Here is a 23609-nt window from a genome sequence, read left to right on the forward strand (position 1 = left end):
CATTCTCGATAAGACTACGGATCATGGATGATTCTCAATCCAGTCCTCTCCTCATCATTCCGAGTTCACTGTACGCCCTCTTTCTTGCAGTCCAGTGTGGAAAGACTGGATGAACAAAACACCTAGGTGAGCCAAGTTCTTGTTCAGGGCGGGGGGTGCGCGCGCGCACACACACACACGCACACACACCAACCAGATGTGTGTTTTGGGAGAGGCAAATGCAGATGTTAGAATACAGTATGTGACCATTAAAGGAAAGGCTTTTTTTTTTCTTTGTTGAATTTCAGTGCTTTTGCAAAATTGAGTTTTTTTTTTTTTTTTTTTTTCTTCTTCTTTTGCTGTCCAAGTGCAGCTGTTAACTAATTGTTCTCAGTCTTGCTGGAAAAACTTTAAATGTGTATGTTCATGAGCAGAGCAGGAGATGGAGCTGGATGGATTATGAAGGCACGAGCTTTCTACATAGTTCAGTTGTCATGAAAGATACAGCTCGTTCTTAGGTCATAGTTGTTGCAAGAGTGGGTGATGTAGGCGCAGTTCATGAGAGTCTGAAGCTGTGATTTGGAGTGATCTAGTCTGAAGTGTAGCGCTGCAGAGCTCCTCACAGTGGACAATCAATTACAATGCATAAAATGCCTCCACTGTACGCGCAATCCCTAGGAACAGTCTCCACCGACAGACTTCAACGCTTGGAAGAAAACACGCACTTTTAAAGGGAGTTTACCATAACTGGAGCTCAATCCAGGAGAGAAGATGCCCTTTTGCAAGAGGACCATCGTCCCTAAAGATGTGTGCAAGAGTAGCGCGAAGAGTCGCGGCGCGGTGTTCACGGATCTGGTGGATGTGTGCGGCTTGACTCTTTGCGCGCTGCTCCGGCAGCTGTCGGATTTATCCCGTGAGTCGGTGAGCATCCTGGAGGAGCTGGAAGGAGAGCTCGCCTCCATCTGTTACCGCTCCGGAGCGCTGGAGAATAAACTTACCAGTCTGCAAAAACACATCTCAGCACTGGCCAGCAAGCCACCGGTCAAACGTAAGGTCTCCAGCGTTAACTTTCCACTCTTTCTGACTTACTGTAGATATTTGATCAGTTGTTTGCTTACTTATAGTTAAGTTCAAAGGTCAGAACGTCTGCTTGGATGATGATTAAATTCCCGAAACATCACATTATTGTGGTATACAATTATAGCTTGTTTGTTTACTATGTAAACAAAACATCATTTGACTCTCATTCTTGGAGAGCTGAAAATTTTTGAAGACAATAACGTCGTTATTAAATCAGACTTTATGTCTTTTGTTATAAATGCAGAAAAAGGGGTTTTCACCAAAATACCATAGTTATTACTGTTATTGTTTAAAATAAAAATAAATGAATATGATATCTCCTTTAAACAGTGTAGAAGCTTTAAAGGTGTAGTTCACCACAAAATGAAAATTCTCATCATTTACTCACCTTCATGCAGTCCCAGATGTGTATGACTTTCTTTCTTCTGCAGAACACTAACGAAGATTTTTAGAAGAATATTTCAGCTCTGTAGGTTCATTCAATGAAAGTGAATGGTGGCCAGAACTTTGAAGCACCAAAAAGCACATAAAGGCAGCATAAAAAGAAATCCACTGCACTCCAGTGGTTTAATCGATAACTTTAGAAGCGATATGATAGGTGTGGGTGAAAAACAGATCAATATTTAAGTTCCATTTTTTTTTACTATAGTTCTCCTCCCTGCCCAGTAGTAGGTGGCAAAGTGCACAACTAATGTGAATAGCCAAAAACAAAGAAGAATGTGAAAGTGAAAGTGGAGATTTGTAGTAAAAAAGGACATAAATATTGATCTGTTTCTCACCCACACCGATCATATCCCTTCTGAAGATATGGATTAAACCACTGGAGTCGTATGGATTACTTTTATGTTTCCTTTATATGATTTTTGGAGCTTCAAAATTCTGGTCACCATTCACTTGCATTGAATGAACCTACAGAGCTGAAATATTCTTCTAAAAATCTTTGTTTGTGTTCAGCAGAAGAAAGAAAGTCATACACATCTGGACTAAATGATGAGAGAATTTTTGTGTGAACTATCCCTTTAAGCTTTCAGAGTTTTCAGAGATTTCTCAAATTTAATTAATTTATATTTTATGACCATTACTGTCCCCCTAATGTAACCGTTCTAGATCTGGGCCTGCGTGTGGTGTCTGTTTTTACTATTCTTACTGTTGGTGTACCTAGGCTACATTGGAGACAGAGAGACAGATGCCATAAAACTGCAATTGTATGTAACTCCCACAAAAGTAGTCCTAGAAACACACAAACAAGAGATAGTCTTGTCTAAATAAGAGAAATCTGTGTCACTCAAAGTCAGTGTACAGTTGAGTTTTAGGATACCGAACAACACTTTCAGTTCTTAATGAACTGTAAACAAATGCTTTGGCCATGGCACATAGCCTGTTTATCACCAACACATTCACATTTGGCTTTGTGTTTTACTTTCACATCCTTATCTGTTGTTTTTCAGTCTTTCCAATTTGCATTAGAGATACATTTGGCATTTACTCCCTCTCACACCTCCTACACTGATCAGTGCACTAAAGCAGGATAAAAACCCTGCCAATTTTCACCATCTGAAGATGTGCAGAGTATTTCCCTCCATTTCCTTTGTCTTATCAGAGAGTGAGAGCCTCTCGTTGTATTGTTTAGCTTAACCCTGTGTTTGGGACATTTGGCAGTGTGCTGGAGTCATTCTTTTCCGCAGTCCTTATCATTTTACAGTGAAACAAAGCATGGAGATTATCCTCCAAGTTCATGCAAAGATCACTGATACTGTATTTGTTTAATACTGTAATTGTTTTTTGTAATTTTTATTTTATTTGTATTGATTAATACAGTAAATAAAGAAAAGCAAAAGATAGATACATAGAATCAACATTTAAACCCCACAATTACCCCTCCCAATCACCAACCCCACCCTGACCCTCAACAAACATTCCTGTGGTCACACATGAGTGTATATATATATATATATATATATATATATATATATATATATATATATATATATATATAATCGCACACATTTATACCTATACCTCTCTCTCCACTGCCCCTCCCCTAGAGCAGTGGAGAGATTTTTCCTGGTGATCATTACACTGGTCAGAACCCAATTTTTTATGTGTTTATTTCCCACATCGATGACCGCCCCATCGCCCAAAACACAGAGTCTGTGACAAAACGAAATCTGATTGCCCAATACGTCACACATAAAACTCTGAACCTTCAACAAAAATTCTTGGATCTTAACACACCACCAAAAAACATGAGTTGTGTCTCCATCTTCTGACTGGCATTGCCAGCAGGTGGGTGTTTCTTTAAGACCAAGCCTATACAATCTAGAGGGGGTCCAATAGAATCGATGTAAAATCTTAAATTGCATAAGGCGAACGCTTGCATCTCTAGATGCAGACTTGATGTTTTTTTTAGAATCCTAGCCCACACTCCCTCCTCCAATACCAAGTTTAAATCTTTATCCCATAATCTCTTGAGAGAAGTTGAAACTCCGTCCCACAGACTCTGAATTAGCAGGGAGTAATACACTGATGCCTCAAGACCTTTTCCAAAAGCAGTAATCACCACTCCCAGAGTCTCTGCCACTTTAGGGAGGTGTATGCTACTCCCACAAATAGTACAGAGCAGGTGGCGCAGCTGTAAATACCTGAGGAATTGAGACCTGGGAATCCCAAAATGTTGAACCAAATTTTCAAAAGATCTCAATACTCCACTCTCACATAGGTCACCAAGTGTAGTAACCCCCCTCACAATCCACTCTGACCAACAGAAAAGGGACTTATTAATACATAATTTTGGGTTCAGCCATATGCTCGAGGCAACATTTAAATAAATGTCCGAATTAAACACTCTGGACACTTTTGTCCATACCGAGTGCAAATGTGAGATAACGGGGTGTAACTTAACTTCTCCAGTTAGTTTAATAGAAAGGCTTTGCAATGGTGAAATAGGGGCAAGAACTTCCTGATCAATACAAAACCAGGGAGGGGCTCTCTCAGGTGGAAGTGACCAATGAGACTAATGTCTGAGGCCAAATGCATAATAATAAAACAAATTCTTGGGTAGGCCTAGCCCACCTTTGTCAATCGGCCTATGTAACTTATTGAAATGTAATCTGGTACACATACCATTCCAAATAAAGGACTTCGCTATGTTATCAAATTGCTTGAAATAAGAGAGGGGGACATCTATAGGGAGAGATTGTAGCAGGTAGTTGAATTTTGGAATACAATTCATTTTAATAACATTAACCTTCCCAATCATAGATAAATGTAATGAAGCCCACCTGCCGACATCGCTCGAAAAACTTTTAATTAAAGGGTCCAAATTAATTCTAACTAAATCACACAAATTTGCTGGGAATAAAATCCCCAAATACTTAATGCCCTGTTTGGGGCACTGGAAGGTGCAGTACAGGCAGTACGCTGTTAGAGCCAAAGCTTCGGATTTAGACCAATTAATTCTGTATCCTGAGAATTTAGAAAAGGAATTAATAATTCTGTGGAGGCAAGGCATAGATCTAGTGGTGTCGGAGATGAATAATAAAATAGCTTATGCATCACACCTACCACCACTGCCCCTTGAAAATAATCCTCCTTTCTTATCGCGGCTGCTAATGGTTGCAGGGCAAGACAAAACGATAATGAGGAAAGAGGGCAACCCTGCCGGGTGCCCCTATCCAGAGTAAAATAATCTGAAATTAATCCATTTGTTTGTACCGCCGCTACCGGGTGTCTATAAAGTAACTTAATCCAACCAATAAAAGTATTCCCAAACCTGTACATTTCCAAAATCTTAAAAAGATAATCCCATTGTACCATATCAAATGCCTTTTCGGCGTCAAGTGAGATGGCAGCGACCGGAGTCTGAACATTCGCCACTGACCACATGATATTGATGAAACGCCTAATGTTATCAGAAGAGCTACGGCCCCTAATAAACCCCACCCGATCTATATGTATAAGAGATGTTATAACCTTACTTAATCGGTTAGCCAAAATTGGTAGAAAAAGACTCTCTCTGTTTCATATATCTAGCCATATATCTAGCCAGATGTTTTCCTGCCCTATCCCCTACTCAAAGTATGACTGTCTTACCCCGAATAGCCAAAACTCCACCTTCCGTGACAAAATAGTATTATATCGGTATTTCTATCAGGTAAATTCTCTGAGGCCATCAGACAACATTTGATGCTTTAGCTCTGCCTCTGCACTTTTAATATTCCCTTCCACCTCCACGAGTTCTCGTGCTTTGGATGTTTTGGTGCATGAGGCATACTGTATAATCCGGCCCCTAAGAACTGCCTTAAGTGCCTCCCAAGCCACGCCCACAGAGGATACTCCCCATATAAACACTGATTTCAGCCTTTAGCATTTGTTGGATTTCAGGATTTTGCAAAAGGGATACATTAAAGCACCAACTATATGATTTATTTTTCTCCATATGTGGCAACACCTCTAAACACACCAGCATGTGATCTGAGACTAAAATGTTTCCAATTGAGTAATCCACAACAGATGAAATGAGGGACATATATATATAAATATATAAAAAATCTATTCTAGAATAAATCTTATGGACTGATGAAAAAAATGTATAGTCCCTCCCAAATGGGTTCAAAAGTCTCCAAATATCTGTAAGACTATAATTTTTACACATTCTGTGAAGCATCAGTGTTGCTCTAGGGGGCTTACACACTTTTGCTTCACTGTGATCAAGGACTGAGTCCATCAAAAGATTAAAGTTTCCTTCCAATATTATATCATGAGGGGTGCAAGCAGCTTGCATCATCCCTTCAAGATCTATAAAAAGCCCTGATCATCAATGTTAGGTGCATAAATATTAGCCAAAATAAGACTTTGCCCCTGAATTTCTGCTAAAACAATTATGACACTTCCTAATTTATCTTTAATCTGTTTGAGACATTTGAATTGTAGATATTCACTTATCAGTATAATGACTCCCCTGCGCTTACTTGAGTCAGCACTAAAGAAAATATGTCCACCCCATATCTTCCCAAATTTTTCAGCTTCCTGCGAGGAAAGATGAATTTCTTGAAGAAACACTATATCATATTTCTTACGCTTAAGAAGAGAAATGACCTTCCTTCTTTTTATGGGGTGCCCCAACCCATTCACATTCCATGTGGAGAGAGACAATCCACTCATATTAAAATTTGACATTTTGACATATTAGAAAAAATAGATTGTGTGTCAAAAACAAAATTATAAAGACCACATTTCAACATTAGAGCAGCAATCAAACCCCGAACTTCCCCCCGAACAAAACAAATAGAAAAAAGAAAAACGTGCGCATTAACCCCACGCACGACAGCACCAACTGGCGTCCATTCCTCTAAACTCAAACAGTCCATGTATGCCTACGAAAGCCCCCGCGACACTTTTGCCGCTGGAATGCTCAAGTCCAGTGTTTTTACACAAATTTTGTGAGACAGAATTATACAACAAAAAATAATCTATAAAACCAACTCCAAGGCATTTTCCTCAGACAGTTAAATTAATGTTCAGTGAGCCGGCCCATTCGATTGCTACATGAGTGCAACAAATGACCTAATCACTCCAATGCTTGCAAGAAATACTCCACAAAACAAACTCCAGCCAATAGGAGGCATAAGCACAAAGAACGTGCAGATTCATCCACAACACTGTCCTGAAGGAGTGTTATTCCACAAAACAAACTCCAACCGATAGGTGGAACCAGCACAAAAATAAACAAAAAAGGCGCTCATTTCCTTGAACAGTGAATGTTCAGTCAGTCAGGCCCACTCGGCTGCAGTGTGAGTACCACAAAATAACTTACTCCATTGACTTTATGAAGGACAATGCTTGCTGTGGGCATGCAAATGATTTACGGCCATCCTTAGCATCTATTCTCAATTTGGCCAGGAACATCAGTGCAAAAGCGACCTTCCATTGATGAAAGAGTTTCTTGTATTCCTTGAATCGATTGCGTTTCTCTCTTGTCGAATTCGCAAAGTCTGGGAACAAGAAGATGCTGTGGTTTTTCCAAGAAAGCCTTCCTTTACTCCTCTTCTCACGTAACACGAGATCTTTATCGGATGATCTCAGAAATTTGGCCAGAATTGATCGGGGCCTGTCTCCCTCAGCGGATCGCCGAGCCGGATCCCTGTGAGCTCGCTCGATTTCCAGCTTATGGCCTGTTATGTCGAGCAGACTCGGAAAGAGCCCGTCCAGGAATTCCACCATATTCTGACCCTCTGCTCGCTCAGGAATTCCAACAATACGGATGTTATTCCACCGACTATGATTCTCCATATCCTCCAGCTTCTCCCAGACACGCTCCAAATCCACTTTGGTTGCTAGCGGGTTAGCAGCTAATTCCCTCTCCGATGACTCCAGATAATCAATCAGTTTCTCGACATCCCCCACTCTTGTAACCACCTCAGTGAATTTCGTCAATCGACGTATTACAGCAAGATCCTCCAAGTCAGCAATGACCTTCGTCAGCATTGCCGACACGATTTATGCCGAATTTCCTTCACTTCTCCGGCCAAATTGTCTCCCTGGTCCACGGCCTTGTCAGGGGTGTCAGCTTGAGCACGTAAGTGTCTTTTAATGTCTCCAGAGCCTGAGGATTTTGAATTCTTTGACATATTGTCCTCCTAGAACAGTTATGGAACAGGGTGTATCGAATCTCACTGGTTTATGTCAATAGTAGTGTTAAAACTAGCAAAGTGTGCAGAGCTCGTCATTCACACATCCGAACCTCACATGGTGTCACGTGACTACCAATACTGTAAATGTTAAGCATTTGCAGCTTGAACTTCCACCATGCTTTGACATGCTGAAGACAAATGATCTAGATCTCTTTATGCAGTGGATTCTTTGGCTGGGAACTCTTCTCCAGTGCGGTGCAGGGACTGAGGTCAGGTCCCTCTTTAGACTGTTTGATAGGGACATGAGATGAAGGAGCAGACTGAAGGCTTTCTTTTTCTGTGCCTGATCTAGGGCCAATTTAGCTGTTGCATTAAAACTGTGACAGTTGATTCAGGCCTTCCGGAGTGTCAGCCATGTCACCGGCTACTTCAGTGATAACTGCCTCATTCCTCAGGCATTCGTGTGAAAGTCAGAGTCAGACACAGGACCATGTGTAGCTTTATATGTGTGTGTTTGTGCAGAAGATAGAGGGATCAGATGGATTAGGTTAAGAGTTCTGACCCTTCAACCTTTTTTCCTCCCCTCTAGGAATACATTGTGAAAAACATAATCATAATCTAAAACAATCACTTCTGATTTCTTTCTTAAAGGAATAGCTCACCCAACAATGAAAATTCTGTCATAATTTACTCACCGTCATGGCTTTATTTCTTCTATGGAGCACAAAAGTCTGACTTTTCAAGTTGATAGTTACTCACTTTAAAGGAATTTTCCAGGTTTAATACAAGTTAAGCTCAATCAACAGCATTTGTGGCATAATGTTGATTACCACAAAAATTTATTTCAACTTGTCCCTCCTTTTCTTTAATATTCCTTTAAAGCTTAAAAAGGACCCAAAAGTATAATAAAAGTATTCTATGCAGCTTGTGCATCATATTCCAAGTTGTCTGAGAAACAACCCAGTTAATGCCTTGATGAAAGTCTTAGTGCTAAACAACGCAAGTTCTTGTGTGAACTTCTATCATAGTGCTCGTGAACGTGAAACAAGCATAAAGATTTTTAACCTTTAAATCAATATCAACTGCCACTGTACTGAAAATTCAGACTGGTATATTCATTAATATTTGCCTTTTGTGTTCTGCATAAAAAGTCCTACAGGTTTGAAATGACATAAGGGACTGAATTATGACAGAATTAAAAAATGTTGGGTGACCAATATGCAGTTAAAAATTTCTCCACTTTTTATCCCAAGCTTTAAGAATTTGTCACCCATGCTGAGAGTTTCATGTAGCTGTGAATGGTTATGTGCAATGTGTCATGCTAGTTGTGAATCTGTTGCACAGATTACGGATGTAAGTCTTAAAGTGACTTTCGTGCTAATGTTTGAAGATTTACATAGCGAGAACATTCCTGACTTTTAGAACTGAAAAGAATCTTTTTATAGTCTTAAGATTAACTGAAATTTTAATAAAAGTGTGTGATAGAGCAAGGAGGATGGATGGAGTGTGAGTGAGAGGGAGGGAGGATCAGAGAAATAGAGAGATGGAAGCAAAAAGAGAGTGGGCTGGAGTGTTTAAGGACAGAATTGAAGATGTCACTCCTGTGGCAAGGATAAATTCAGGTGAAATGCAGAGGAAACCATTAACAACTTCCTGTCTTGGCTTTTTGCCAGAGTCCCCTTACTATACAACACTTTTTTCAGTAATTTGAATCGTCCACATTTTGGTCTCTTTTGGTCACTTGGCCTTGGCTACTTGGTTGCCATAGAAATTATCCAATTGCCTTAAAAGATTAAAAAAAAAAGAACGGACACATTTTGATTTCATTGACCTGACCATACAAGTAGGTGTCACATCTCACAGCCTCTGTATTATCATACAGCAAAAAGCAATATGACATTTGACCTTAGATTCTTTGACCTTCTAGTTCTGACCTTTTTTCCCAAATATGAACCAACAAGCACAAAAGGAATTTTGCACAGATTTTCTGCAATGAAATGCAACAGTTGCGCAACAAGTCCAAGTACTGCCACCTCCAGGAACTCTCTTTCTACTTCCCATGTGCTAGAATTACATTTATGCTTTTTGCAGACGTTTTTATCCAAAGTAACTAGGGATGGGCTAATATAAAAATATTCGATTATTTAGAGCAACATCTGCTGATACCGATAGTTTGGTGTTCTGCTTTTTTTGTGCTACCTTGTCTCAAATCACTGATAATTAATTTACACAACTTCTGAAAAAATTTAAAAAAGTTTGAGCTCAATCGACAACATTTGTGGCATAATGTTGATTACTACAAAAATGAATTTAGACTCATCCCTCCTTTTCTTTAAAAAAAGCAAAAGTTATGTACTTACAATGGAAGTAAATGGGTCCAGTCTGAAAATTTTAAAATACTCACTGTTTTAAAATTATAGCCACAAGACATAAACAACATGTGTGTTAACCTGATTTTAGTGTGATAAAATCACTTACTAACCTTTTCTGTGTAAAGTTATATTCAATTTTACAACTTTGTTGTCATAACGCCATAACGGCGTAAACCCTAAAACACTGAAATAAAAAGCATATTCCAGACAGAAGACATTTTCTTTCACAAACAACATGTTGTAGGCTAATTGTCTGACTCATTTTTCCCACCCCCTTTTGACAGGAAATAATTGGCCCTGATCTCCAGCTATTTTTAATCAATCAGCTGATGTCTAATAGTTGGATAATTGCTTTTATTGGCCGATATTGATGTTTGACCGATACATTGGTACATTTCTTAAAATGACATACATTATACAGTATATTTGATCAGTTTGTGTGTTCCTTTGGAGTCTAACCCATGACCTCTTCCAGTTGAGCTGCAGGTCAGGATGTGCTAAACTGTGTCTGGGACTTTCGGCTAAGAAATGGGAGATGCAGGTATTGGCAGTCTAATTACACTGGAGACGTCATGCCGCTGGGACCAGCTCCATAACAATGTTTGTCTGTGTTCCAGATGCTTACAGAAATATAATGTGAAAGAAACTCAGCATAAGCACAAACTGACGAAGTCACATGAGCCAAGGTTGTGCTGTAGAAACACTGTGCATGTGTTTTTATGTTGAACATAAGTAACGCAGTGCTCGCCTTTCCTGTCCTGGCGTCCCATCTCTAGGCAGTTGTGAAACTCTTGGCAAGAATGTCTTTGGCTCTAAGACTATACCAGAGAGTGTGTGTTAGTAATACACTGCAGTCCTTCCAGCACATACTATGACACAATAGTGTTGTAATGCAGCAGAGGTTGACATGCAATTGCCCCCCAGGCACATTGAAGCATTACATAAACAGACACACTTTTGCTTAAATGAATGTGTAGTTGTGAGAGTATTAGTACACATTACAAAATGCATACAAAAGTCCATTTCCCCATATAATTTTTTGTGTGTGTGCCATTTCTTTAGTCCTGACTTGGGTATGTTTTAAAAATGAGGCTGGAAAATGTCAGGCGCTTCATACACTGTGTGAATCCCATTATGTGTTTACTCTGTCTTCTCCCTTTAGATTCCTATCGGAAGAGAAAGAGGAGCTACATTTCCTCTCGGCCTTGACAAACACACACACACACACACACACACACACACACACATAGAAGCATATCCCACAAACTCTGGATTAGACCAGTCACTAGTGTTTAAAAAGTATCTGTCAGAAGTTTTGCAGCTGTGCAGTTGCATCATACTGTAATGCATTTTTTCATTCTCTCTCTTCATGTTTTAGCAATAGTAAACTAAACTAATTAGAATTACACTCAATGTAGCCTTAAAAAGTAATCAATAATACATGCCTCTTTCTGTGAGTATGTAATCAAATACTTGTGCAAAAACGGCTGTTTATGTTGAGGTAGCAAGAGAGATGCATGTTGGCGTAAGGTAACAAGAAACAGCCATATCTTCTCAAAAACCATCCACAAACAGAGAGTAACTATTATATGCTTGTTACCATGGCAACCAGACAACAGGTCTTCTTTTATGGGTGCAGAGCATTAGCTTTGACTGAAATGACCTCAAGTTACATCAAAAGGGGAATAACTCTGAGTCATGATAGATCCATATTGCAGCTGCCATTACTATGGAGACATTTAACTTTGGACCCTGATTGGTGGAAAATGCCAGGACCCTTCCAAGCATTGCTAGTTTACATGTTGTGCACTTACTGTAGTCTCTGCTCACACTCTGAGCACTGGGCGGCCAAAGAAAACAAAATCCCTCTGTTTGTATTGTATGGACTTTAGCTGAATCACCACTCACAACCGTAACATAATGAGAATGAATAAACAGAGCAATGCTCGAAATGTTACAGTCTCTATGTTAAATAACTCTAGTTTTGTCTGTATCTACACCTGGTACTGGTGTAGTTCATTCTGTTTTATCAGTACTCTATTAGCAATTAAAGAATTGATATTATGTTAGAGATTGGCTCCTTATGAAGGTCAAAAATGGTCTGAGTCTGGCAAGGATGTAATAGGTGAGAAATGAATTCAAGATGTTGGGGAGCAAGTGAAGTGGCTTATAGAAGAGGGACGCAAACAGCAGAGAAGGTAAGAAAAGTTATCTACACCGATAAGCCAAAACATTATGACAACTCACAGGTGAAGTGAATAACGCTGATCATCTCCTAACAAGGCCACATGTCAAGGTCTGGGTAGATTATATGGTAAGCGAACAATCAGTTCTTGTAGTCAATGTGTTGAATGCAGGAGAAATGCGCGAGGGCAACAAAGGCTATCCCGTCTGATCCGAACCGACAGAAAGTCTACTGTGGGAGTCACAGAAAATTGTAATGATGGTTACGGGAGAAAGGTGTCACAACACACAGTGCATCGCACCTTGCTGCGTATTTGGCTGCACAGCCGCAGACCGGTTAGAGTGCCTATGATGACCTCTGTCTACTGTCGAAAGCACCTACAATGTGTGACCTTGGAGCAGTGGAAGAAGGTCGCTTGTCCAATGAGTCCCGTTTTCTTTTACATCATGTGTACGGCCACGTACGTGTGTGCCATTTACCTGGGGAAGTGATGGCACCAGGATGCACAGTGGGAAGACAGCAAGCCGGTGGAGGGAATGTGATACTCTGGACAATGTTCTGCTGGGAAACCCCAGGTCCGGCCATTCATGTGGACATCAATTAGACATGTGCCAACTACCTAAACATCGTTGCAGACCAGGTACACACCTTCATGGCAATGGTATTCCCTGATGGCAGTGACCTCTTTCAGCAGGATAATGCACCCTGCCAAACTGCACACATTGTTCGCTAATGGTTTGAGGAACATGATGAAGAGTTCAAGGTGTTGACTTGGCCTCCAAATTCCCCAGATCTCAATCCGATTGAGCATCTGTGGAATGTGCTGGACCAACAAGTCCGATCCATGGCAGCTCCACCTCGCAACTTAAAGGATCTGCTGCTAATATCCTTCAGGTGTCTTGTAGAGTCCAAGCCTCAGCGGGTTGGCACTGTTTTGGCGGCATGCAGAGGACCAACGGCATATTATGCAGGTGGTCATAATGTTTTGGTTCATCAGTGTAAGTCACTATCACAAGATATCTATTTAATTGTTTATCACAAGACAAATGAGTACTGTATTCTTAAAAATGACTACTATATCACGTTGATTTTCTGTGCAATAACAGTTAATAATCAGTTTTCCATATGTGTGTACACAAACATATTATACATGCTATTTGGTCATAATGTTTTGGGTCATCAGTGTATGATTAGAATAGTTCTTATCTTAATCAGAGAGGCAGATTTGTTTTACTCAGAATAATGCACTTTGTGTAGTGTCATGTTTGTTGCTTCTTAATTGTGTTGAATTTTTGGGATTTGTTCCAAATAGCTCAACATCGAACTGGCAGGTTCATCACTCTGTGCGTGTTCTGGAGGAGAGAGGTGTCAGAATGCAATAAGAGAACAGACAGTACCAGCTTTGAGTCTCACACTGAGTTTTAATTCTGGTGCCATAATGAGAACCGTATGTGTGAACACACCCCTGTGCTGTACAGCACCACAGGCCTCAAGCCCCACCCAGTCTGCACTCACTGAAACACACACGCACCTGCCTGCTGTACATGGATGCACTCAAAAATGACTTATAATGATACACTAAACTCTGCATGGCTTGCATTACATTGCCATCTACATCAAGAGTTCCTGAGTGTTCCTGTTCCATTAGGGCCATTCCTTTTCAAATCAACCAAATTTCAGAATCTTCCCAGCTGAAATCTTAGATTTTGTGAATACTTTTTCTGAAAAAAGATAAACATAAATGATGATAAAAGCCATAATATTAGTACCATGGATCAATATTTACTGAGTTCAGTTCATCACAAAAAAAAAAAATCAAAATAAAAATTGCATGTTAATGTGGTTATGACATATTGATAAGATATTTGTCTTAGTGGAACTGCTATGCTGATGCTGCAGAACAAGTACAGAGGCTTGCTACTGCTAGAACATACACAGACATACTGAGTTAAGCATCTGAACATGCTGCTGCTACTGCACAATTAGATATAAATACAAGGCATGCTACGTCAGCATGTATGACACAAACAATTTGACATAAATACAGTCCCTGTGTAGCACATATAGACCCGTGGAGCTGGGGAGGTGGAGGGTTTCAGAGAAACCTCTTGCAGCTCGTGCAGTGAAACTGGCTTACTTGCAAACTGAGCAATTTAAATGTTAGGCAAAGACAGGTACTCTCTCTTGTTGATTGGCTATCCGATTACACATCGAAGGACCTATCAGCTTACACCATGTGAGCCGATTGGCTTGACATGTCACATGTGAGCTAGCTGATTGGCTAACTGTTGGCTTGGCATATCACATGTGAGCGAGTTGACTGGCTTATAGAAAACAAGTTTAAATAACCTATCATCTTGCATCATTCAGAGTTTCATGCCTGAACTTAGTAATTTATCCATTATTTTGTAGAGGGGGGTCAAAATGACAATCTTCACCTATGATTTTGGAACAAAACTACAAGTTAAAAAAACCTTAGAATGGTGTCAGCATTTACTTTTACACAGAGATCAGATAGGTAGTTCTATTACTAAAATCAGTCGACTTCAGCACTCCTTGTTGCATTACTGTTCTTGGTTAACATATATTAGTTTTTATTTATTTTAAACTTTTTACCTTCTAATTACTTGCCTATGTACTTGTAGAAGTTTTGTATTACTTGTATGCTTTCTGTCATTACCTTTGTGTTTACATATTCTGTCTCCTGTTTTGCACAGTTGGCTGTACTGTCAATGTCCTGCAGTCAGAGCCTCATCTTAAGCATTTCAGTGCCCAGTAAACCTTATGATAGCTGTGGAAATGACAAATAAAATAACTCGACTTAACTTCAAAATAGCAGCCGAGCCCTCAGATAAATGCATCAGCGACACGGCGCATGGTATGTCCCATAAATTTGTTGCTTAGTGTTTTTTTTACTCCACATCTCCAGCCATGAAAACGCAAAACCCACAGTGTGTTGCTTGTAAATAGGTTCCACTGGCCACTAATTTCCAGTCTTTGGAGTGCTTCTGACCACAACACAAACACAGGGAGCACTGGCAGATGCTATCACATCACTTAGGGTGAGGGTTGGCTTTACTGGCAGTGTAAGATGAATTCATTTGAAAATATACAATATATATAATCAGTGTTGGGTAGATTACTTCTGAAATATAATCTGGTACTGATAAATGATCAGTAATGAACTCTTTAGATATAACTTTTTGGCTAATATGATATGAATACTTTTGGATGACGTATTGCAGGTTTTGATGAAAGTCTAATTTTAAGTGTATTAGACTAAGTACCAATTTACACTCCTTTCATTAAAAAGTAGCTGTAATCTGATTACGCACATTTAATACAGATTACAGTAGTCCATTACTACCCAATACTGTGTATAATATAGCTCCACTTGATTCAGTTCCATCTGCATTTTATAGTTTAATCAACTGCATGGCAACCTGTGCTGGTCCACCAAATAGAGAGTGCATAGAAGTATGTAAAGACATTGAAAATGCATATGATTAGTATAGCTGTTTTGATAGTTACTGTCCTGAACTGACTGAATATTGTAGGACAGCTTTTGTTAAGAGTGGCCTGAAATGCCTGTTGACACCTTGCTGACATTTTATGGGTGGGCTGCATTGGCTTTTTTCCAAGTTTTAAACTTTAGTAATGGATGATTTGGGCTGTATTAGGAGCTTCATGTTTCTTTATGTGTTTCTTTAACAATAGATGATGTAAATGATTTATTTTATTCATTACATGATGAGGTAACAGTAGGTGTGTAGTACTGGTGTTAGTTTGAGTGTGTAGTCTGTGCATGTTTAAGAGTGTTTGTTTGTGTGTGTGTGTGTGTGTGAGAGTGTGATTTAAGGCTGACGCTGTAGAATTGCTGCAGTAAAGGATGGAAAGACACAGAACTGGTGAGGCAAATAGAGAGAGAGAAAGAGAGAAAGTATGAAAGGGAAATGCATGCAGCTACATTCTCTCCTCCTGATTCTGTCTTAACACTGTTAGGTGTGTGTTTGTGTGTGTGTGGCATCTTCAGAATGCGACACGAGGGTAAAAGCACATTCCAGGCTTGTCATTTACCCAGCACAGACAATTTTACAGAGGATCAGCAGACAGTGTGAGTTTGTGTAATCGGACCGGTACAGTGATGCGTTGGAAGAGGCGGAGGTCTCCAGGACAGGGCAGGCTGGAGGATACCAGAGAATCGGAGGCAGCGTTGGCTATGCCCTTCTTTAGAGGTAACAGACCTGTACAGCGTTTATCTTTGTATTGCATCAGGTTTTAACACTGTTAGGTGTGTGTTGGGGTGCAGGTGTGTGCAAATTTATGTGACTCACAATGTAGTGACTGTGCAGGACCTGTGTGTATATGGATAGTAGGGCTGTGTACTGATGTTCGACAGTCTCAGGTATGCACTGGACACACATTCATGACAATGGACTTGCAACATACTGAAATGACACAAAATCATTGATCTGCTCTCTCAACATCCTCTCACAAACACACAGTGTACTCCTCAGCAACCTCATGCATGCATTTCAACTGTAAAAAAGCTTCACCCAAAAATAATTTACTCACCCGCATTTTGTTCCAAACCCATTTGACTTTTTTTCCTTCATGGAACACAAAAGATGTTAAGCAAAATGTTAGGAAGTGACAGCTTTAGTCCCCATTCACTTTCATTGCATCTTTTTTCCATACAATGAAAGTGAATGGTGACTGAAGTTACCATTCTGCGTAACTAACACCTCCTTTTGTGTTCCATGGAAGAAAGAAAGTGTACTGCAAAAAACATATTTTCTTACATTTGTCTTGTTTTCCAGTAAAAATATCTAAGCATAAGACATTTTGTCTTCAAATTATGTTATATTAATGTATTTTTCTTTTTCAAAATGACATAAGATATTAAGTCTTGTGTTCAGAGAAATATAACAACATTTTGTAACTTATACTTGGAACAAGAAAAAACTATTTGCCAACGGGGTAAGAAAAATCATTTCAGAGAGAAAACACTGGTAATGTTTTAAGCATAAAGGCCACAACATTTTGTTATATTTCTCTGAAAACAAGACTTAATATCTTATGCCATTCTGCTTCTCAAGTAATTTTTTGGTTTTGTTTTAACCTCGTGTGATCCTGCATCCTCAAATAAGCACATTGAATTTTGGCTTCCCTGTACCCTACACATAGTTTAAATTAATTTAAACCAACTGTCCTCATATCAGGAGACTCTAAGCTTTCATTTAAGGGTTACATTTTCGAAGCCTGGAGTCACATGACAAAACAAGATGACACCGGTATCAGTGAAATGCTTGTATGTGAGCAGACCAAACAAAAGTGCATCTGGTATAGGGCTGCAATTTAAGATTATTTTGATAATCGACTAACGATTATTAGAACGATTATTCGACTATTCAGGCGATTATTGCTATGATTAATCATTAGCTCTTAACCGATTATTCAGCTTGTGCCCCGACTTAAAAGGTTGCATTAATCATCTGCTTACTAACTATAAAGAAGACAAAATAATCTTTTAAAAATACCTCTAAATGGCATTCACTGAATTACAGGAAAAAAAAAACTTGGATTTTTAAGTTTAATTCAGTAAAGAAAATCCTATTGTTATCATGAGTTTATGTCTTGTTTTCCATTTAAAATGATCTAAAGATCCTTAAAACAAGACACATTTACTTGAGAAGCAACATATAAGATATTTAGACTTGCTTTCAGAGAATGTATCTTGAATATACATACACTGATGAGCCAAAACATTATGATCACCTGCCTAATATGCTGTTGGTCCTCCGTGTGCCGCCAAAACAACGCCGACCAGCCGAGGCATGGACTCTACAAGACCCCTGAAGGTGTCCTGTGGTATCTGGCACCAAGACATTAGCAGCAGATCCCTCAAGTCCTGTAAGTTGTGAGGTAGAGCCACTGTGGATCAGACTTGTTGGTCCATCACATCCCACAGATGCTCAGTCGGATTGAGATCTGGGGAATTTGGAGGCCAGGGCAACACCTTGAACTCTTCATCATGTTTCTCAAACAATGTGTGCAGTGTGGCAGGGTGCATTATCCTGCTGAAAGAGATCATTGCCATCAGAGAATACCAGTGCCATGAAGGGGTGTACCTGGTCTACAACGATGTTTAGGTAGGTGACACGTGTCTAATTAACGTTCACATGAATGGCCGGACCCAGGGTTTCCCAGCAGAACATTGCCCAGAGTATCACACTCCCTCCACCGGCTTGTCATCTTCCCACAGTGCATCCTGGTGCCATCACTTCCCCAGGTAAACGGTGCACACGTACACGACTGCTCCGAGGTCCAGTTCTGATGCTCACGTGCACATTGTAGGTGCTTTCGACATGGACAGGGGTCATCATGGGCACTCTGACCGGTCTGTGGCTACGCAGCCCCATACGCAGCAAGATGCGATGCACTGTGTGTTGTGACACATTCCTCCCATAACCATCATAAAAATTTTCTGTGACTTGTGCCACAGTAGACCTTCGGTCGGTTTGGACCAGACGGGTCAGCCTTTGTTGCCCTCATGAATCAATGAAACTTGGGCACCCAACACCCTGTCGCCGGTTTGTGGTTTGTCCCTTCCCGGACCACTGTCAGTAGGTACTCACCACTGCTGACTGGGAGCACCCCACAAGCCTTGCAGTTTCTGAGATGCTCTGACCCAGTCATCTGGCCATAATAATTTGACCCTTGTCAAAGTCGCTCAAGTCTTTACTCCTGCCAATTTCTCCTGCATTTAACACATTGACTATTAACTTCACCTGTGAGGGGTCACAATGTTTGACTCATCTGTGTATGCATTGTGAGTTGTAGAATTGCAAACTTATTTCGTAACATAATCTTACTGAAATGTTCAAACTTATTTACATGTGAGCAGACATATTTGAAGCCTCTTTCCTATACCTATATTAGCTTTGAATCATGCCTGATATGTTTGTCTGAAAGGGGCCATGACATGAGGAATACAATTTTCATTGATCTTTTGACATGTAATAGTTCATTGTGCTATAACCATATATTGTATGTTTCAGAACTCAAAACTTCCTCAAAACTCAAAAAAGCATTTATTTAAACCAAGCGGCAAAAACGGCTTGTTTGAATTTTTTCCTACTTTGTGATGTCACACAGATGAATAGATCAGCACATGGTTGCCTCTACAGCAAGACATCAACGCCTACTTTTACATCATTGCACACTTGGCCCGCCCACTGGCACTCAGTCAGAAAGGTGTAGAAGAGAGAACAAGACAGATGGGCCTAATATTCCTGCACACCAAAGGGGACTTACGAAAGACACCTTCTTGTGCCCATCTGCACTATTTTTTTCTAAATAAACATGCAATAGATGAACTGCTTCAACCGTTATCATGCATCTCGGGCTGCTTTTAAAAGACACAATATCAAGATATAACTCCTAAAAGGAGACCCCCATTCTGCGTCTTGCTTTTCTTCACCCATCTGTGCTATTTTTAGTTGGTTTCTGTAAACATGCATGCTATGTAAACACGCATGTCTTTGAAGAGCAGTACAAGATTAACTAAAACATGTCTGTTCTACTCCGTTTCATTGCCATTGCTGGCTAGGAGAACCGCGTTTCGTCAAGAGTAAATAGATGATGGATAATGGCATTTGAGGCCATTTTCGGTTTTCAGCTGAAAGAGAAAAAAGGCCAAAAACAGGAAACACACATGGCGAAAAAGCATTGTTTATGTTGCATATTAAAGTCCACATCCCCAGAAGTTAAGTGATCACTGTCTTGGTTATTAGCACATTAAGATAGAGCATTTTCCAGTCCTCTGGTATTCTGTGCTATTGTGTGTCATGGTTGTTACAGTCAAGCTCTAATATGACTTGAAAGAAGCATGTAAAACCGCCTTTTGTGAGTTTTTATGATGACTGTAAAGGAGAGGATTCACACTGAAATGAGATAATATGCTGCTGCATTCTTTAAACATGAAGAAAAGTGAGTGTAAAGACGGCACATATCAGCAATAAAAAAAGATCACAGATTAGATTAATCTTTATTAGATTATACAAAAAAACAAAAACTGAATTGACTGTTCCACAGATACATAGTTGGCAAACATTAACTGCACTGAAGTTGATGCAATTAATTAGTTTTTATTACCATAACACAACGCTCTCTCTTGGTGCTCGACCCTCCCTTTGAGCGTGATGTCCGAAGCAGCTACTGGACACTGCGTATAGGGGAACATATGTGACTCGATTGGATTTGGACTGACAAAATTTAGACATAAAGATTTCTGCCACAGACATTCTTTTTTACATGCAATAAACATTTAATTTAATTATCGAAGGTACAAAATACATTTTTGGAAGTTCAAATAATCTATTCAAAATCCTCTTGGATCAAAAATCTAACGGGGCACCACGCCTCTGGTCCATATGACTCGTGCATTATATTCAATGTCTCTTGAAGACACATAATAGTTTTGTAAATCATAAAGGATGCATTTAATAAGTAAATATACTGTATATAGTCTGCATGTGCAATGCACTTCAATGAGTGAGCCTTGCTCTGTTGTTGACACACACACATAGCCCGAGCGGACTCGTGATGAGCTGTGGCTTTCAATATGTAAGCACTCCACACTAGCTCTATTTTAGATATAGATGCTTGACAGCTTGGTTCGCTTAAAACATTAAATGTGAAGCATATTAAAAACTACTGTGAACTAGCAGAAGAAACTCTTAAGTTCTTCTTGGAGTGTTCCACCAAAATAAAAGCCAAAGGGTTTTAAAGCTGAGAAACTACAACTGAAATTTTATTAAATAACTATATTATTATTACTATTTTATTAATATAATTATTATTATCAAAATTAATAATAATAATAATAATATATTTAAAATAACAATAATATTTAAATTGATAAAGTAATTTTGTATCCTTTCACAACTAAAGACAACACAAAAGAGATCCACTAAAGAATCTATTCCACATTCCAGGTCCACATACAAGGAGATTTTAATTGTTACCAAATAAAGGTTTTCTTTCTGGGCTACAAATTTTATTTAAGTAATTATTTTCTGTCCACTCTATTTTATAATGAAATGTGTAGTTATAGAAAAAGTGGTTTCCGTGCATCCCTAATAATATTTAGAATATGTTCAATTATTCAAAGTAATGTCTAATTTAAAATAATCAGTTTTAGTTTTTGGTTTTAACCCAGTGTGTCCAGAATTTTCAGTTTCGGCCAATAATTTTAATTTCGGTGCTTCACTAGTTTGCCTCATGACTGCTGTATCAGTCAACTTGTCTATCAACCAGTCAGGCCTCAGATTTCTGCACACTGACTCAACATCTACAATTCTTTTCATACTTGCTACTGAAAAAGATAGAAAGCAGCAGAATAATGCAAAGCATTGAGCCGTACCCTTTAGGCATGGGGCATGGAGACCTTCAGCTCCAATCATCATATGACACTATCAGATGGGAGAGACTCTTACCTCAGTGCAGCCAAACTAAAGTTCTAGTTTTTCATGTGAGCGCTCAGTAATGGAGAGAACAGCTTTCACTGGCATTCTTTTTTTTTTTTTTTTTTTTTTTTTTTGCCTTTGGTGCCCTATACCTCACAGCATAACCTTCACAGAACCTTTTGAAAGTGAGTAAATGTTTTTGTGTGTGGTTTGTAAGACTTAATAGGACACTTCAGAAAAGTGTTTTAATCAGTGTTTTAATCAGTGTTTACTTTTTAGGTACTCAGAGAAGAGTTTTAAGAGCTGGATGTTTGTGGCTCTCTGGGTGAGACGCTTGCATTTCATTTGATCCATATTTCATGAAAACCGGTTTCTCAAAATCCTTTGATTGAGATCCAGGCAACGGCTCCAGAATGTTGAAGAGCCGAGATTCTCTTTGATTCTCTCTCATTATGTGTTTTTGGAGGAGATTAAAAGAGATATTTTAGGGACTGGTTATTGCTGTATTGTTTTATTATTAACTCAAAACAGACGAGTTTGTGATTTGTTGTTACAGTTGAGACTGTTTTTGTTAAACATTTTACTTGTACTTGAATTTCTCAAAATGTATCTGATGCATTTAAAGTATGTTATAATGCATTACCTGCCTGGACGGCTCCATTTGACCATAATAGTGAATGTGATCTCAGAACACCTGCTGTAATTCAGTTCCATCTTTAAAAAAAAAAAGACAATTTTATGACCACTGAATGCATATATCGGGTCTTTAGTGAACCAGGACCTCATTCTATCCCCTCTACTTCATCAATGTTTTGGAGTTATATCCACACCTCTTTAGTATTCCTCAACTTTTCTCTTTTGAATAGTGTAACAATAATAAAAAAAAGCCAAACTTGCAAAAACATTGCTTTACATTTGACATTGCTATTTGACGAAGAAGCACGTGGAAGTAAACTATACTATATTTCTGGCCATTTTGTAGATCAATTTGTGCCAGGTTGCTAAAGACCCGAGGAATGTAATAATATTTGGTGAAACCAGGGAACGGTTCAAGGAACGAAAACGAAAACCGAAAACGAAGGAAATTTTTAGCAAAGCATAACCGAAAACCGGAACAAAGTGGTTTTCAATTGTTTCGGAGTGAAAACTTTATTTTAAAATGCTGGTAACCGGTTATAACTGGTTAATTTTGTTCTGATAATTTTATAATGTAACTAAAGGCCAAAGGGTTTATCAAAGTAATTCTTTTTTACATACACCACTCCTGATATGATGCATTAATACAGATTTGATGCTGCCAGGTTTTGACTGAGAAGCAGATCTGTAACAAAAATTATACTTAACTGCTAATTAACTGTATGCTTATGATTTCTATGCTGATAAATCCACCACACAGGAAGAAAAATTAATAGCTTATTTTTGCTTATTTTGGTGAGGCAAGTGGCTTACTTTGGACGTGTTTTTCCAGACCAGGTTGCTTGTTTCTCTTGGGAGATCTGGCAACACTGCAATTGGTATTTCACTCACCCCTTAGCGTAGAGTACTGTCATTTTAAGAAGAACATTATTAACCGTTCTTTTATTTTGTTCTAACCAGTAACATTTTGGAAAGGAGGCTGTGGAACTTTTGAACCGGAACGAAAAAATAGTTTTTGCTCAGAACGAACTGAAATGAAAAACATTTTCATTTTTACTCCCCGGGTGAAACATCAATACATTAAAGGGTTAATTAACCATCCATTGCAACCTGAGATGGACCACAAATGCAGAGTACGCTGAAGTATGTTAAGACTTTGAAAATGCATTTGATTATATGTCTGATTAAACATCCCTATGTACTGTATTTCTGTTTTACTCAAGCAGCCAAACTACCTCCAAATAACTGACAGATT

The 23609-nt window shown here is 39.1% G+C and overlaps 1 protein-coding gene across 4 annotated transcripts in view; it reads left to right on the top strand.

Moving 5' to 3' along the window:
- The first annotated feature begins 401 nt into the window (after positions 1-401).
- The window catches only part of LOC127451336 (NHS-like protein 2), a 126964-nt gene continuing 103756 nt past the window's right edge, over positions 402-23609 (top strand). Inside the window, exon 1 of one of the 4 annotated variants that reach the window (XM_051715935.1) lies at positions 402-1027. In XM_051715935.1, the coding sequence (XP_051571895.1) occupies positions 751-1027 (277 nt within the window). In that variant the 5' untranslated portion in view covers positions 402-750. Of the gene's footprint in view, positions 1028-16252; positions 16484-23609 lie in introns of those variants that run through there. The other 3 variants (XM_051715945.1, XM_051715975.1, XM_051715954.1) reach the window with 3 other exon arrangements.

This window comes from Myxocyprinus asiaticus, chromosome 2 (assembly GCF_019703515.2).
Source record: "Myxocyprinus asiaticus isolate MX2 ecotype Aquarium Trade chromosome 2, UBuf_Myxa_2, whole genome shotgun sequence".
NCBI classification, from domain to species: Eukaryota; Metazoa; Chordata; class Actinopteri; order Cypriniformes; family Catostomidae; genus Myxocyprinus; species Myxocyprinus asiaticus.